The following is a 16,488-nucleotide window of genomic DNA, read 5'->3' on the forward strand; positions in this document are numbered from 1 at the left end:
AGTGACAGAGCAAGTGGGCAGTCAGTAGTCGAAAGCCAGTGAGTGGGTGAGGGGCATGGCAGAAGTCACAGATGTAAGAGCCCTGTGCCCAAAGCTGGCACAAGAGGTCTCCGCAGAGCGTGGGACTCCCATCCCAGGGGTGTTCAAGCAGCCGTGGAGGGTTGCCCTTAGGGGAGTTCCTGCCCTGGGCAGGTGTTAGATTTCCTAGGGCTTGTGTTAGCAGGGGAGTTCTCAGCCCCACCCCTACCCCCATGACTTGGGGGCACAGGATCTCATGTTTCTGATGCCCTACAGGGCATTGCTTATACCAGGAGCCCATGTCTCCTTCCAGGCCTGAGGACTGGGGTGCCCTCAGCCATCCCCTCAACTTGGGGGTGTCAGCCAGGCTTATCCTGCCCCGCCCTCAGAGCTAGAGCCTCCTGTGGGGAGGGGAGGGGAGCCAGCCCTGCCGGCCTACAGTGCCCAGCCCAGAGATGCCCCTAGACCTCAAACCAAGACAAGAGGGCTCTTCACAGCCAGAGTTCACAGGAAGGCAGGCATGGCCTGGTCTTGGACTTGAGGCACTGCTTGTGACTCCTGGGAGGACCCCCTCTCCTCTCTCTAGGTCTCAGCACCTCTTTCCATGGCCTCCCAGTGACTCTGGCTGGCTCTTAAGCCAGACAGTGCAGGCCCAGTGCAGACTGGGGTCAGACCGTGTCCCAAACTGCTCCTGGGTGCCAGGTGGTGGGCTGGCCCCCAGAGAAGTAGCAGAGATTTCTGGGAGCCCTGCCCTCTGGGAGTAGAGGTCAGCATTGACAACGAAGAGACAGCTGCGGGAAACAGAGCCAGGGCGAGGTCTGCCAGGCACTCATTCTAGGAGGGCCAGTGCCCTATCAGAGTGCCAGCCTAGATCCCTAGGGCAGGCCCCTGTCTCCCCATCACACAGCCCCCAGCCTCACTGGGACCTCTCCACAATGAGTCCACATCCCCTCCTGCTCAAGGCCCTGCAACAGCCCATCACCTGGAGCAGCGTTTCCTCAGACTGGCCTGGCTGCATAGGTCTTTTCCCGCCTGCTACCCTGCGGGCACCCACGGACCAGGCCCAGACCCTTCAACACCAGCACCCACCCTCCTCTCCAGCTTCTCATCCCTGCTGTCCCACCTGAGTGGGCCTGGCCCTGCAGTCCCCACACACATCACCCCCTTACTCCAGGCCTCAGCACCCAGGTTCCCCAAAGCCCCTGAGGCCCCAGGCAGAGACTGCCGGGCCTCCCTTTGCGTGGTCAGTGCTGTGGCTATGTAATTCTGTCTCTTTCCCCCAACATAGAATCTCAGGGTACGGAGCAGCGGAGGAACAGAGTTCTTCACGAGGTCAGCCACCAAGTTCAAGGGCGCCCTGGCCCAGAAGTTCATGTTCGTGGATGGAGATCGAGCCGTCTGTGGCTCCTATAGGTGACTCCCTGGCCTTCTGGGGTGGGGGAGAGGTGGCTCTGGATCCCAGCTGGTTTCTGCCCTTAATCCTGCCTCATGACACTCTGGTTATTCCAGTTCACTGGTCCCAAAACTGCTGAGGTGTGAGCTGGGCTGGGGCACACCCACATGCCAGCCACCCATCTCCAAAAGCAGGCAGAGGAAGGCTTTTGTTCAAGAGACTCGCTCCAACTAGAGTAGGGTATGGGCTGGGCCTGTCTGTGTCTCCCCAGGTCCATGGAGTAGTGGTTCTGAAAGCCATTCTCAGGGCCAGGCCCAGAACAAGATGACCGTGGCCCAGGTTCAAGAGCCCCGCCATGCAGGGGGGTGGGGGGCACTGCCACTCAGAAAGGTGGTAGGACAAAGACACCGGGTGTCCGGGCTGCTCTAGGCATCCTGTGATCCCAGAGGAGCACGGCACTGTGCTGTTTTGCACAGGTGACAGAGGACCTAGTGTCCGTGACTTGCCTGAGGACCCAGAGGCTGGCCCTGAGGCTTGTGCCCTGGTTCCCCTTGGTTCCCCTCACTGATCAGTCCCATCCAGGGCCTCTTAGCCACAGTCCAAGAGACAGCAGCTTGTGGAGTGCACGGAGGCTCTCTCGGACACCCACTACGAGGGGACCCAGGGCCCAAGACAGCAAGCAGGCCCCATGTGCCTGACCAGGCTGCCCCCTTGCCCTGTGTTGCAGTTTCACGTGGTCGGCCGCGAGGACAGACCGGAACGTGATCTCCGTGCTGTCTGGCCAGGTGGTGGAGACCTTTGATCGGCAATTCCAGGAGCTGTATCTCATGTCGCACGGTGTCAGCCTCAAGGGCATCCCCATGGAGAAGGAGCCCGAGCCCGAACCCATGTTGCTGCCTGCTGTGGCCCCTCTGGTGCCCTCCGGCACTGTGGCCAAGAAGCTTGTCAACCCCAAGTATGCACTGGTCAAGGCTAAGAGCGCTGAGGAGATCGCCAAGGTCTCCTCTGAGAAACAGGAGGTCAAGAAGCCCCTGGGGCTACGGGGTGCGGCACTGGCCGAGCAGCCAGCAGACCTGCCTGAGCCGGCCCTGCCCATCCACCCGGGACTGCTCAACCTGGAACGAGCCAACATGTTCGATTACCTGCCCACATGGGTGGAGCCAGACCCAGAGCCAGGCAGTGACATCCTGGGCTACATCAACATCATTGACCCCAATATCTGGAACCCTCAGCCTAGCCAGATAAACCGCATCAAGATCCGAGACACGTCCCAGGCTGGGGCCCAGCTGTGGAGGCACAGCCGGGACTGCGACCCTGCTCTAGAGCCCTGCAACCCCCAAGACACGGTCCCTGCCAAGAACGGCCTCCCTGAGGAGGACTGCATACCACAGCCCCCCGTGCCCAAGCCCCGGACAGTGCCTGTGGCAGACGTGCTTGCCCAGAGTGGTGGCAGTGTAGGCGGGGCACTGGGGAGCCCAAGAGAGGAGGTACCTCAGAGCAGGACAGACCACCGGCTACCCAGGACACCAGGCCCAGGCCAGGCCCTGCCCCAGCAACAGCTGTCTGTGACCCAGGATGACCCTGATGGCAAGGGGGTAGTGATTTCCAATGGGCTGGGTCAGGAGGAGGAGGAGGAAGATGATGATGACTACGTGACCCTCAGTGACCAGGACAGCCTCTCGGGCAGCTCTGGCCTTGGCCATGGCCCTCGGCGGCCCTCGGTGGCCTCCTCTTCCGTGTCAGATGAGTGTTTTGAGCTGAGGGGACACCAAGCCCCTTTCCAGAGGCGCCACTCAGAGCAGGTAGTTAATGGGCCAGCTCAGCCCCCCCGCCGACAGCTGAGTGCCCCCAACATGACCCGCAGGACCTTTGGTGAGCACCTGTGTGGTTCACCGTGGGCCCGGGGCCGGCAGAGAGAGGAAGCAGGCACTCTGAGGAAGATGCCGGCCTTGTGTTCCATGAACAAGGACGCACAGGTGGGTTGGGGTCCCTTCACACCAGGGGTCTGGGAGCCCCTTTCCCTGGGCCTGAGCACCCGGAGCAGCCTTCTGCTGGGCTCCCTCATCTGTGGCTCAGACCCTTTCCTGTTACAGATGGGGACACTGATGAACAGGGTGGGGAGTGGGTAGGAACCACCCCAGCCACACATGTGGCAGTGCTGCAGACCTCGGCCCCACTAACCCCTAAAGGCAGCCTGTGCCCGCTACTGGGAGCTGAATGAAGCATTTAACACCCCAGAGGTTTCAGGCCGTGGTGTTCTGGAAAGTCAGTGCCTGGTTTTTGGATGAGAAAATGGCAGTGGCAAAGGCACTTGCTTATACCCCCAAGCACCCCGCAGTCAGTAGGCCTTGTCTGGGCCTGTGCCAAGCCACCTGTGTGTCCACCCCTCAGAGTGGTCCTGGGACCACTCTTCCCCCACTCCCCCGGGGCCAGCTCATATTTTTCCTTTGCCTCTTCTGGGCTACCCTCGCAGCCCTGGCCCAGCCTCCGACGTCCTCCCTACCTGGGAACAGTGCACGGCTGATCATGCCCGGCATGATAATCAGGCCCATGGGCAGCATCTTGAGGTAGCTGGCCAAGATAGAGCCTGCTTTGGCGTGGTTCAGGTCCCGGGCAGACAGCGACCGCTGCACGATGACCTGTGGGCATGTGAGGAATGTGAGTCCCATCCCCTGTGCCTGGGGTGCCTGTGGCCAGACTTATCCCTGGTGGGCCCCAGAGGGTAGCATGAGATGCTGTCCCTCCAGCGCCAGACTCACCTGAGACAACCAAAGCCCAAACCTGGCCCCTGATGGTTCCCCACAGAAGCAGAGCTCACCCTGATTGGCTGAGTGACTGGGGCCAGGGCACTCCTCTTCCCTGGCTGTTGAGTAGGGGTGGCTGCTGCCTGGCCTGGCACCCTGCCATTGGCAGGGCTGGAGGAGCCCCCGGGTAGAGTGCTGTCAGGGGACTCCCCCATCTCCTGCGCCTCATGAGAATGGCTGGTATGTTCACGCACATGCCTGGAGGTGACACTGGCACCAACTGTTTTGCGTCACTGGCAGGGATCTGGGGCTCTCAGGCCTGGGGTCTAGGGGAGCCTCCACAGTCTCCCTGGCTGTAGAGTAGGGGAGGGGCTGGGACTGCCTGGGGGCAGCCCCTCAAGGGTAGGGTCTACCCCACCTTGGGTAGACCCTAGCTGGGCCCCAGTTTCCAGGTCTACAGAATGGGGACTGGTGGCATCTGAGATCCCTCCCAGCTCTGACATTACAATTATTTTTTTAAGATTTTATGTATTTACTTTTAGAGAGAGAGGAAGGGAGGGAGAAAGATAGGGAGAGAAGCATCGATGTGATCGAGTCTTGCTCACTCTCAACTGGGGAACTGGCCTGCAACCCAGGCATGTGTTCTGCCCAGGAACCGAACCAGCGACCTCTCAGCTCACAGGACGGCATTCAATACACTGAGCTACACCAGCCCCGGCACGATTCTACTTTTAAAAAAACAAAACATTTTTTTTAAACAGCTCTCTTGGGGTATATAATTCACCCGTGGTTCAGCCACATGAAGTTTACATTCCAGTGCTTCTCAGTGTGTCCACGACGCTGTGCAGCCTGGAACTTCTCCCTGTCTTCCCTTTGTTCATCTGCAGTGTCAGTCACTGGTAGCAGTTCAGGAGCAGGAATTACCTGTGACTTTAACTACATTCCAAACACGCTAGTTGGATGGGCAGCTCCCAGCACACCCCCTGAGGCAGGGCTCTCGGTGCTGGGAGTGGTGGCACAGATGTGCAGGGCCAGCTGCTGTCAGTCCTGCTTCTCCACCAGCTTCCAGTGACTCGGGACCAGTCCTTGCCTCAGTTTGGGCCTGTTTCCCTGTCTGGACAAGGAGGGAGCCAGACATGGTTCCCTATGGACCATCCCCACTGATGCGCTGTCATTACAAGAGCTCAGGGCCACTCCTCGTGGGAGAAGAAAAGCATTTCCCTAAACCCTGAGCTCTGTATTTCATCGTTCCCTCCCAGGCCCTTGGGGGCCAGCCTGGGAGGCAGGCCAGGCCGGTTTTGCTACCTCATCCTGCAGGTGGAGAAGCTGGTCTCAGTGCTCCTCAGGCCTCCTCTTTGACTGGCTTTGTTTGGTTTTGATTACGAGAGGGTAGCCCATATACTGTGGATGGGCTGGGAGACAGTGAAAAGTTCTGAAGGAGACGAGGAGAAGCACACATGGTCCTAGCACACAGAGCTGCCCCCTGGTGCTTCCCCGACTGGGCCTCTTGAAGGGGCATCCTGGACTGTGACTGAGTAGTTCTGCAGAGTCCCCAGCTGCTAGTGGGGGTCACAGCAGAGCAGGACCAAGAGGACTAAGCAGGCGGGACCCAGTGATGCAGTCCCTGCCTTGTGGGTGCTCTGGACCAAGGCCCAGCTACCCCCAGGCAGATCTAGACTAAGCAGTAGGAGGATGGGGAGGTAAGGTTGTGGGCAGTGTCCTGTCTTCCTGTGTGGCCCCCATTTTGGTCAGTGAGGCCCACTCAGCCCTGCTTTCAAGTCCAGGCCCACTTGGCCTTTATGGGAAAGTCTCCTCATACCCTCTGGCCCAGACATGTCAGTGCCATGCTGGGCCTGTGCTGGGTGGGCAGGAGGGAACGGGCTGGCCCCCCCAGCATGCCCCACAGGCAGCCCCTCACTCACTGGGGCTGGCCCATAGCCCTCCTGGGGGGGGCCAGACAGTTGCCCACTGGGAAACCACGTGTCCTCGGAGGCCCACATGGGAGGCGAGGCCAATGTGGGAGTCTGGGTGCCCCATGTTGCAAACGAGGAAACTGAGGCCCAACCTCCCAGGGTTTCTGAAGCCTCCAGTGTGGCCCTGGGAGCTCCCCACTGCCAAAGCCCAGGGAGAGTCTACCAGCAAACGCACACCTGCTGCTCAGGAGAGGGGGCCCTCCGAGCGCTCCCCTTGCTGGATGGGCAGCCGTGACCCTGGGAAACATCCCTCCCTCTGCGTGCCCCCACAGAAGAAGCTGTCCTCACTGACCCCGCTGCCTTGCTCCCACAATGGGGCCCTGCTGTGGGTCTGAGGCACAGCCATCGGGCCTATGCCTGTCAAGGCCCTGCTGCTTCGAGAGGCCTTCACCCACCTGAGTGCTGCCTGGAGCTGCCCATGGCCTTCCAGGGCATGCTGAGTGATGGCCATTGTCCACCCCTGCCCCAAGAGGGCAGGAGGCAGTCTGAGGTCACCCAGTGCATTCACAACACAGAGAAGGCTAGAGACAGACTCCAGGAGAAGACCTGGCCCCTGTACTCACCAGAACTTCAGGCCCAGGTCAAGCTGCCACCTCCGACCACCTGTCCCCACCCTGTTCACGGTTGGAGGAAGGATGTAGAGGAGGAGTAGGAGCTTGCCTTATCACGCCACCAAAGGCGAGATTATTCCCGTGGGACATGTGGGGAAACTGAGACACAAAGTAACAACAAACTTGCCCAGGCCCAGTAGCCAGTGAGTGGTGGGGCCAGGAGATAAGCCCAGCTGTGCTGATTGCAGCCTGCCTGGCAGGCATCCATGGGAAGAGATTGTGCTGCTCTGCAGGATGTCATTCTGTCTGTTCTCTTTCCCAGGACCACCAGTATGGAGTCCCTGCTTTGGGGACCCGGGATAAAGATGGCTTCCCGCGGCTGTTGAGGACCCCAGGACCCACGCGGCACTGCTCCACGGCTGAGGGCACCCAGAGCTCTACCAGAAAAGCAGGTTCCCATTACTGGCAGGCCAAGGGCAGCTCTGGGCCCCACGTGCCGCCAGACCCTGGGAGCCCAAGGCTGGCCCACAACACCAGTCTCCTCACTGATGGCAGGGCCACCAGAGTGCACCCAAGTCCTTTCGGAATCCCATACTCCAAACTGTCCCAGTCGAAGCACTTGAAGGCCAGGGTGGGTGGCAGCCAGTGGGCCTCATCCGGTTCTAAAAGAAGGGCCCAGGCCCCCCAGGACCACAAGGACCCCTAGCACCCTCTCCCTGGGCCTGGGACCAGGCCTTCCAGAGCCTTCACTCATGCCCAGACCCACCACGCAGACGTTCCCTGGAGCCACATGGCAGATTTCAGATGGGCTGCCGGGACCCTCCAGAGCCCCCCAAGGAAAGCAAGAAGGTGGCACAAGGTGATGTTGACACTCACCTGGTCAGTGCACCAGTACCAGGTGGCCATGATGGTCAGGCCAAAGGTCATCCCAGTCCATGGGAGGTCTGCAGTGTAGGGGTCACGGAACATGTGCATGGCGTCTGCCCGTGGCAGGTGGCAGGTGGTGTTGGCGATAGTCCTGGTCGGGACAGCCTGGGCATAGGCTGCTGCCAGTTGCTCATACCCGCCGATCCGGTCAAAAGCTGGCAGGGACAGCACAGGGATGATTGGTGGCCAGTGGCCCTGACTCCCAGTCCCTGCTGCTCTCCCACAAGGAGCTTCCTGCTGTGTCACACCTGGCCTTTTCCCACTTTACCTCTCCCGGCATCTGGAAGGGTGTGACCTCGTACAGGGTTCTCCAAAAAGGTGAATTTAAGTGACTATTTTATATGTATTTAAAACAATGCTATTAAATGAGCATTTTGCACATGGGCAGCAGTGTCTGGTTGGCCTCTGGATGCCAGTTGGCCCTAAGCAGCAGGGTTCTGTGCCAGGCTTCACACTATTGCTTCAAGGAAGCAGGAGTATTTTGTCTTAGTATTTAAGGGCCTTCCAAAAGGTTTAGAGTGCTAAGGTCCTGACCCAGGGGCTTCTGGAGGACATGCATTTTGGCAGAGCTGAGAATGGCTGGCAGTGAGGTGGCACTAAGCGAAGAAACAGGTCCAGCGGGACCAGCCAGGGGCATGACCAAAGTCACAGGGGTGGCCAGCTGGGCCTTACACCCAGACCACATTCACCCTCTCCCTGTTTTCAGGGTCGGCCTTTTGCAGCCAAGCCCTGGCCCATCTGTGGCTTTGTTGTGTCTGCAGTCACCCCTCTCTGCCCAGACTTGGGCCCGGCTACCTCAGTCTCTCTCCAGTATTGGATTCTAGAGACATGGGCCCCTGGTCCGAGAGGAGGCAGATACACAGAAGCCCGGACACAGGAAAACCCCAGTCTCAGCCCGGGCCCTACCCACAGCACCCGCTTTCCCTAAGCAGGAAGCCTGCTGCCTGGACTCTGGGTCCCCAACACCCTCGCTGCTTGGAGCCCAGGCCAGGCTGGGGTGAGTGCTCAGAGCAAAGTTGCAAACACTATGCAAGGGGCAGGCATGGCCAGGCCCCCAGGCCCTGCCTAGCATCTGAGTCTGGAGGAAACTGGAAGGCCTCCACTCGCCTTTTGTGGGACCCCTTGGCTCTGCATGTACACTCCCAGGGTGAGTAGTCCTTTGGAGGCCTCAGGGCCGCTGTCTGAGCTTCCTCTCCATCCCCAAGCCAGTGTCACAGGTCTGTCTGAAGCCCGGCTCTCCTCCCCTGCTCTGCCAGCAGGCTGCAGTAGCCCTTCCTGGGATCTTGTACATGGTTCTGAACACCTGGAGCAGGCACCCCGGCAGTTTTGTGGTCTCCTAAGTGTGTGTCCACACATCTACCTGGGTCCAACCTCACCCTCACGCCCTGAGGCAGGGCCCGTGTGGCTGGTCCTGTGTTCCTGAGTCAGCTGTGTACCAGCCCTGAGTCCTCTGGGAGCTGTGACAGAAATGTAGCTGGGCCCTGTGGGCCGGACAGGGCCAACAGCCTCCACGCCTCAGGGAAGGCCAGCTGGGGTTCAGCCTCTCGAGCCCAACCCACCCCCCAGCACTGACCCCCAGATTCCAAAAGCTTGCTGCCATGGCCCTCAGCCCTCACCTTGCACAGTCAGAATGACAGCCCCCACCACCATGATGACTGTTTGCAGGGCATCTGTGTAGATCACAGCAGCCAGGCCTCCTGTGGGAGAAAACGGAGCTGGAACAGTGTGGCAGACTCCACCCAGCAGAGTCCACCTGTTGTGGCTGACGACGAGAATAAATGCACAGGAGATAACAGTCCTGTGGAAAAAAGGGAACAGCATGACTACTCTCTCAAGGGGAGAGCGCCTATGGATGCCTTTAGGGTCACATACAATTCTTATATACAGATACATTCTAGTAATAAAAGGGAAGCCCATTTTCTAAGAATTGTAACGTCAAGGGCTACTGTGGTTGGAAGAAACAATTCTAATAATAGGTGTCCCGGTACCGGGCCCCTCCCACCACTTATTAGTATATGGCATTTGATTTGAAACTCCTGTGCCAAGTTTAGCCAGTACTTTTCCAATCATCCCCCCAGTTCTCTACTACAAAAGGACTTTTGGGGAGAAAAGCAATAGTGGCATTCGGTCTTCTGCACAAAGACCAAGAGACTGAGTCTTTATGGCTCTTGTCTAAAGTACGAAGAGGAACTGGAGGGGGATTGAGAGTGTGATAAATCTCCTGGGTACACAGGCCAGTTGCGCTTATCATAGAGAGCTGATAGTAATTACTGTAGTTCCTTGTTTGCAGCATAAAGTTACTCCTTTAAAAGAAAACACAGTGTCAATAAGAATAGAAAAACAAATTAGTAAATACTTAGCAACATAAACTGCATTTTTTGGCACCAGAATCCAGTGCTTATTTTCTTCTGGTTGGCCAGTGTCAGCTGGGCCACCTGCTCTGCTAGCTGAACAGCGCTGCTCTTGGGGGAGTGGGACCAGGGAAGCAAGCAGGAGCTCCAGGGGGGACAGCTGCTCACACCCATGTTCCCCGCCTTTTCGCAGGTGGGTGAGCTGTGGGACCTACAGAGCCGGACTACAAATCTCTGACTGTAGCCCAGCCACATCCTTGGCTCCTGCTAGCCTCTCAGACTCCAGCCCATGTCCACCAGCTTCACGGATGCCCCGCCCAGTGGTCAGGACCCCTGTCTCCAAGACCCCACAGATCCTGCCTGGGTGCCATACCTGCGATGGTGTACAGGGCTGTGATGGCGAGAGTGAGGGTGGTGGACAGGTAGAAGTTCCAGCCCAGGCAGGTGTGCACAAAGAGAGCCCCCGCGTACAGGTCGATCTGTATGACAAACCACAGGACCCAGAGCACGAGTGAGCCCCCACTTGGCTGCTCTCTCACTGAGTGGCCTCAGCGCCCTGTGGGTAAGGGATGAGGAGGGGCTCGGTGAGGGAGGGCTGTGGAGAGGCTGGGTGCAGGGGCATCACTATTGTTCATGGAGTCCCAAGTGGCTGACGCCCACCAGCGAGCAGCACAGCTATTGAGTCTGGACTCTTTCTGGGTGTGATGGGCAGAACCCTGGCCCCCTGGTTTCCGGGGGCCTTGATGAGGAAGAGTCCAGGGGAGCTTCTTGAGGGAGGCCCACAAAGACTAGTAGGCCTCAGAAAATAGGTGCACATGTCTTGGTCTGCAGGCTCAAGTCTGGGTGCACTTCCTATTCTCTGCCCCATGGCAGACAGGGCGCTCCAAGAAGAGACCAGCCGTGTGTGCTGGTGTGGGCTAGGGAAGTGAGCAGCCTTGTTTACTGCCCCCGGCCCCTGGTGGGATTGGAACTGAGGTCAGGACCATATGTTAGGTTCAGGCTGGTCCCCAGGGGCAGGACTAGCCACCCACCGTCCCAGCACCCATTTGGAGCAAGAATCCTAGCCTCAGGGTGAGCACCGGACCAAGCCTCCTAGACCATGCCCCTCCTCCAACATGCAGCAGGCGCCCAGAGCAGGAGCCTGCCCTGTGAGACCTGGGGGCAGGGCATCGGGCCTCCCCATTCCCGAACCTGCCATTCTACGCCAGCTGAGTAGAGAAGAGACAGACTGAACTGGCTGCTGGGACCAAGAGCTCCCCAAGAAGGCCAGGCGAGGCTGTGGGCCAGTCTGCAAGGCCACAGGGCACCAGCCTCTTTTAGTTGCCCCAGCGCTTTGTCCAACTTGGCACTGTGAACACTACTGGGAGCCAGACTTGGGGGACCCTTGCTCCCTCAGGCCTCAGGGACCCAGAGCCCAGGTGGAAAGTGGGCCTCACCCAAAGCCCATGTTCCTGTACCTCTCCCTCCAAGCTCCTCCTTCACCTTTTAGAGAGGAGACCCGCCAGGGTAGAGACTGACAAGGGGCTCTCAGGCCCTTGGCTCTGGCAGTGTGTGTGTGCCTGTGTATTGTGGTGCATCTGCCAGCAGCACCCATGAGACCAGAGGAGAAACAGAGACACAGGGAAAGGAATGGACTTCACCAAGGACAGGCCTCAGCAAATGGGGGTGGGAGATGCCAGGCGAGAGGGCCAAGGGTGGGGGCACAGGAGAGCTCTAGAAAGCAGCCTCTTCTTCCACCTGGTCATCCTCTGGCCACTCCTGAAGGTCCTTCCGTGGACCGCAGCTGCCCTCAGAACCAGCTGCAGGGACCTGGGTCTGTGTCCCTGGTCAGCTGTGTCCCAGCAAGATGGCTGTGAGCCCTCCTCAGCCTCAGGAGCTCTCATCTGTAAAATGGGGAAGTGGGTGTGGAAAGAACGCAGGCAGCCCTTGGCGCCCTTCAGTCCTCACTGACCTCTACAGACCCCCTGGTCAGGAGGACTGGGGACATGGGAGGTGACCCCTCTGAGGGAGCCACCTCCGCTCTGTGTCTCCTTGCTTAGTGGCCCAGGAGCAGCTGCAGCATCTAATATAACTCCCTGTGGGCACAGAGGGAGGCAAGGCCAAGGGGACTTGCCCATGATGGCAAAACCCTGGAAAGAAAATCAAAAGGACAGTGGCAGCGAACCCAAGTCTCAAAGGCAGGCCCACTCTCAGGGTGTGAGGCCAGCCAGGGTCTTGCTGGGCAGGAACCACTGATCCGCCCCCATCAGAAACCTGCTGTGGGCCCTGCTGCCTCTGGGATGGTGTCCGAGGTCCTCTGTTATCCCTGAGATCTGGCCCTGAACTCGTTCCTCACTGGCTGTCTTTACTACCTCCTGTTACTTCTTCCCCCAGCATGAGGCCCAGGCTGTGCCCACACTGTGCCTTCTACCCACAGGGGCTCCCCCTCATCTTTGATGCCTTCGGCAGACCCTGACCCCAGGAAGTCCCCCTGGGGTGCATGGTAAACCTACAAGCATGCCGCACACTGCCCTGCGTGCTTTATTCTGAGTATCTCATCTGGTGCTTGGGTATCCTACAAGGTGGGTGTCATGAGGAGTCTCCTCCCCAGAGGAGGCACCACTGTGGAGTCAAACAACTTGCCTGAAGCCCTGCCTGCAGTCACCAGGCAGGGCCCAAGGCTGCAGCCTCCCCACCAGGCTGACCCTGGGGACTGGGAGCTCTCAGGGCCCTAGATGGAGCAGACCCTGTTTTGTCACCAACTAATGGAGTTCAGAAAAAAGCTTGAGCTGAGGGTAAGGGAGGGAGCCAGGTGGAGGAGGTGCGAGGGGAGCTGTCCGCTGAGTTGGCTCTCAGGTTGGGCTGATCTGCTGAGCCCCACGTTTCCCAGGAGCATTGGCTGCCCCTTGCCAGAACCTGCACCCTGCCCTACTTCCTCCCGACACGGAGGCCTTTTCCCCTCCCTTTGTGTGGTAGCAGAGAAGCCGAGGTGGTCCACAGTTTTACCACGTGCCTTCACCCTAAAGCATCCTCTTGGTGTCCCCTGCTCCCAAACCTTGTCTATCTCCATGGAGGCCATAATCACCCTGTCAGGGTTCCAGAAACTTCTCTGCTTAGCCACACTCCCTTTCATCTGATGCCACCAGACACTGTTACAAAACAGTCACGCCCCCCCGCCCCACCTCGCTTGGCCCCATCCCTTTGGAAGCCCCTCAGCAGCCCCTCCTGCACTTGGATTGTCCTGTGTTTCCACTGCACTCCCTGCACCCCTGGCCACCCCCTCCCCGGCTCCTGGCTCCACAGCTTCAGCTACATCAGTTTCCTTCAGCTGCAAGCCCTGCACTTGCATCCCAGACCACTCTCCAAAGCAAGCCTGGACCCCATGCCCGTTCTCTCATTCTAGATGTCAGCCCAGTGTTTGCTGTGACTGTATCAATCTGTTTACTTATTTCATCTGGCTGGAATATGAGTTCCCTGAGAGCAAGAAACATGTTCATCACCCAGGCTCAGCCAGGGCCTGGCTCACTACAGACACTCAGTGAATAGGCCCCTTTCCACAGACCAGAGATTGGCACCCTAGCGCCCACAGACCAAATGCAGTCACGCCCATTGGCACTGTCTTCCATACTCCAGCGGCAAGGTTAAAAGCAGCTGACCCTTGAACAACACAGGGGTTCAGAGCTGTGACTCCCACACAGCCAAAAACGCAAGTATAACTTTTGACTCCCGCCAGACACCAGCATCCACCGATACTCCTGTCCCTCAGGTAAAGTGGTGTAAGGACAATGCCCACAGTCCGCTCGCCCTGTCTGTGGACTCCCAGTCACGAATGCAAACCCCAGGTGTATGGAGGGCCGACGATGTATTTAGAGGAAAAAAATCATGTATAAGTGGGCCTGTGCCGTTCCAACCTGTGTTGTTGAAGTGTCAAATGTAGTTTGCATGTGGCCTGCCCAGTCACAAATACTTCTGGCTCTATAAAAAAAATAGCTGACCCCTGGGATACATGATCTCATTCAGTCCCATAAAGTGGCATTGAAACTGCATCAATAAACAAAGGAAAAAATGGGGGAGACAGACAATAGACATTCTAAGTGGCCTATTCAGCGCACTGGAAGACAGTACATGTATGAAAAAGAGGGAGCAGGGAAGTGGGTCTGGCCCTGCTGGGGCAGGAGTAATCTCGCTGAGAAGGTGAGATTTGAAAGACTTGGAAGAGGTGAAGGAGTGAGCCATGTGGATATCCAGGGAAAGAAGTTTCTAGGCAGAGGCCAAAGCAAGGGCAAAGGTCCCAAGGCAGAGTCCTGCCTGGCATGTTCAAGGAATTGCAAGGAGGCCATGGCAGAAGGGTTGTGTGTGACAGAAGAGGGAGAGGTGAGGTTGGCAAAGAAGCAGGGGCTGCATCTTGAAGGACCTTGGAGGCCGCAGTTGATCTTCATTCCAAGTGACCTGAGGTGTCTCACCAGGTTTATCCACTTTCTGGAGGTTGAATTGGCCCAGAGCTACTTGGTGACGGAGCTGGACCTCGGCTCCCATCCCCTCCTTGAGCCAGTGTGATCTCTGCACCCCGACACTGCACGCCCTCTCTGCAGACCAGGGCCAGCCCCGAAGGGATGGCAGCAGGCGGCCCCACAGTCTCCATCTGCACAGGCCTTAGCTGGGATGGGTCTGGAAATGCAGACCCAGGCATTCCCGAGGCTCAGCCCAGTGAGATCAGGGCGTCTGGGGCCAGCTGGCCAGCACATGCGCTTCAAACGGCTTCAGCCCAGAGCAGCAGCCAGGGTGGCCGCAGCCCCTCCCAAACCAAGCCTGGCATCTAGTGCTCCCTGTTTACTCATCTGGGAAGCCAGGGCCTTGGCATCAATGGGCTGCTTCCCATTTTACAAGTGGATAAACTGAGTCACCCTCATCACAAAGTGGCATTTGGAGCATTGCGTCCTGCATGCTTCAGCACTGCAGGGCAGTGGTCAGGCCCCTGGCTTGAGAGACCGAGGCCTGTGTTCTAACTGTGACCTCTGCCTGACTCAGCGGGACCTGCAGCACCTGACCCCTCTTGCTAGGTCTCAGTGCTCTCATCTAGACACTGGGACTGCCCTTAATCCTCCTCCCCCTTAATCCTCATCCATTCTGGGAGTCCCACCGAAGCCCCCCCATTTTAGGTGGCTCTGAGTGTGAGCTATAAGCCCTACCACAGAATATCAACAGGCTGAAACTGGGGACAAAAGAACCCCTTAGGTTCATGACTCGGCCCCTCCGACCCCCAGTGTGCCACCCCCTTGTCTATGTCCTTTCCAGCCTGTCCTCTGGGAGGCGCCAGAGGCACTTACACAAACCTGACTGCGTCATTACATTGCTTAAAGCCCTGGTGCCACCAGGGCACTTGGACCCCTTACATCGGAGCCCTTGGCCTCATCCTTCACAGCGCCCTCCAGGCCAGGGGTGGGACACTGGCAGCCCCAGAGCCAAATGGCTCATAGGTCTGCTCTGTGTGACTGCTGGAGCACCTCAGTCCCCACCACTCCCTGTGACCTCCCTCCCTGCTCCTCCTCACAGTTTTCTCTCTGGTCCCCAAATTGCCTGACTGTTGACTCATAAAGTCCAGGCCTCCTGACCCAACGCATCCCACATACCCCATCTCTCCTTGGCTGCCTGCTCCCCTTTCACTATCCCTTTCTCCATTGAGGCCCAAATCAGATGCCATCCCAGCAGGCTCTGCCACCTCTTCCGAGGTCCACGCTTGTCCTTCCCATGTACACATCTTTCTCCCACCGCAGTGCCAGCCCCTGGTTCTCAGGGAGATGGTGGTTGGGGTGGAGGGTGGGGTGCTAGAAAATGTGGGAGTGGGGAAAGAGCATGAGTGGGAAATTTTACCCTGGGCCTTAGAGTGATGCAGAGCCAGGGCCCTCCACTCCGGGAGACCCAGAGAGCCCTAATGACACTGCACGCATCTAGTACAGAAGGTGGAGGGGTGCTCTCTTTCTGATTATGCCTGGAAAGCTGCTCACAGGAACAACAAGATGCCCTGGAGATCCCAGGGCTGTCTGGTGGGCGAAAGGCACAGGCCAGTCTTACAAGGCTCCAGGGTTCTGCAGAGGGGCCACCAGGCACTACTCTCATGCCCAGGTCAGACCGTAGTCAGGTCCCAGCGAAGGGACAAGGGGGATCCTCGGCTTGGCCCAAGGCCTCGTCCCCAGGGAGCCCTGCCCGCAGCTCCTAGCTGGCCCGCAAGGCCTCCACTTGTTCCACAAAGCTGATGATGGCATGCCTGGGATTCCTAGTCCCAGCACCCATCTGAAGAAGGTCCAGTACATGATTTTAATAGCGAGGAGAAAGCCAGCCTCACTGAGAGCTTCCCATCACCCCACGGACCTGCCTTCCTCACCCTCCACTTCAGCCCTGAGGACGGGCCTGCCAGTCAGTCCTCTACCTCACAAAGCTCAGGCTTGTCCAGGTTGACCCAGCCAGAACAGGCCAACCCAGAGCTCCAGCCCAGAGGCCCTGCATCCTGAGCCCTGTCAGCAGCTAGAGCAGAAGTAGGTTAGCTGGCCCTAG

At 58.4% G+C, this 16,488-nt stretch overlaps 2 protein-coding genes across 4 annotated transcripts in view; one reads left to right on the forward strand and one right to left on the reverse strand.

Annotated features, from left to right (window-relative positions):
• SACK1G (scaffolding CK1 anchoring protein G) overlaps nt 1-7,985 on the forward strand; it is a 28,673-nt gene extending 20,688 nt beyond the window's left edge. The window contains exons 4-6 of the mRNA XM_037068766.1: nt 1,307-1,431; nt 2,139-3,387; nt 7,002-7,985. Coding sequence (XP_036924661.1) covers nt 1,307-1,431; nt 2,139-3,387; nt 7,002-7,385 — 1,758 coding nt within the window. The 3' untranslated portion in view covers nt 7,386-7,985. The remainder of the gene's footprint in view (nt 1-1,306; nt 1,432-2,138; nt 3,388-7,001) is intronic.
• SLC5A10 (solute carrier family 5 member 10) overlaps nt 1-16,488 on the reverse strand; it is a 75,288-nt gene that overhangs the window by 46,492 nt on the left and 12,308 nt on the right. For all 3 annotated transcript variants that reach the window (XM_037068769.1, XM_037068768.1, XM_037068767.1), the window contains 4 exons: nt 10,331-10,436; nt 9,223-9,303; nt 7,556-7,761; nt 3,915-4,050 (listed from right to left, as the gene is read on the reverse strand). In XM_037068769.1, coding sequence (XP_036924664.1) covers nt 3,915-4,050; nt 7,556-7,761; nt 9,223-9,303; nt 10,331-10,436 — 529 coding nt within the window. The remainder of the gene's footprint in view (nt 1-3,914; nt 4,051-7,555; nt 7,762-9,222; nt 9,304-10,330; nt 10,437-16,488) is intronic.

This window comes from Sturnira hondurensis, unplaced genomic scaffold (genome assembly GCF_014824575.4).
Source record: "Sturnira hondurensis isolate 20B ecotype Veracruz unplaced genomic scaffold, ASM1482457v3 Scaffold0018097, whole genome shotgun sequence".
Taxonomy (NCBI): Eukaryota; Metazoa; Chordata; class Mammalia; order Chiroptera; family Phyllostomidae; genus Sturnira; species Sturnira hondurensis.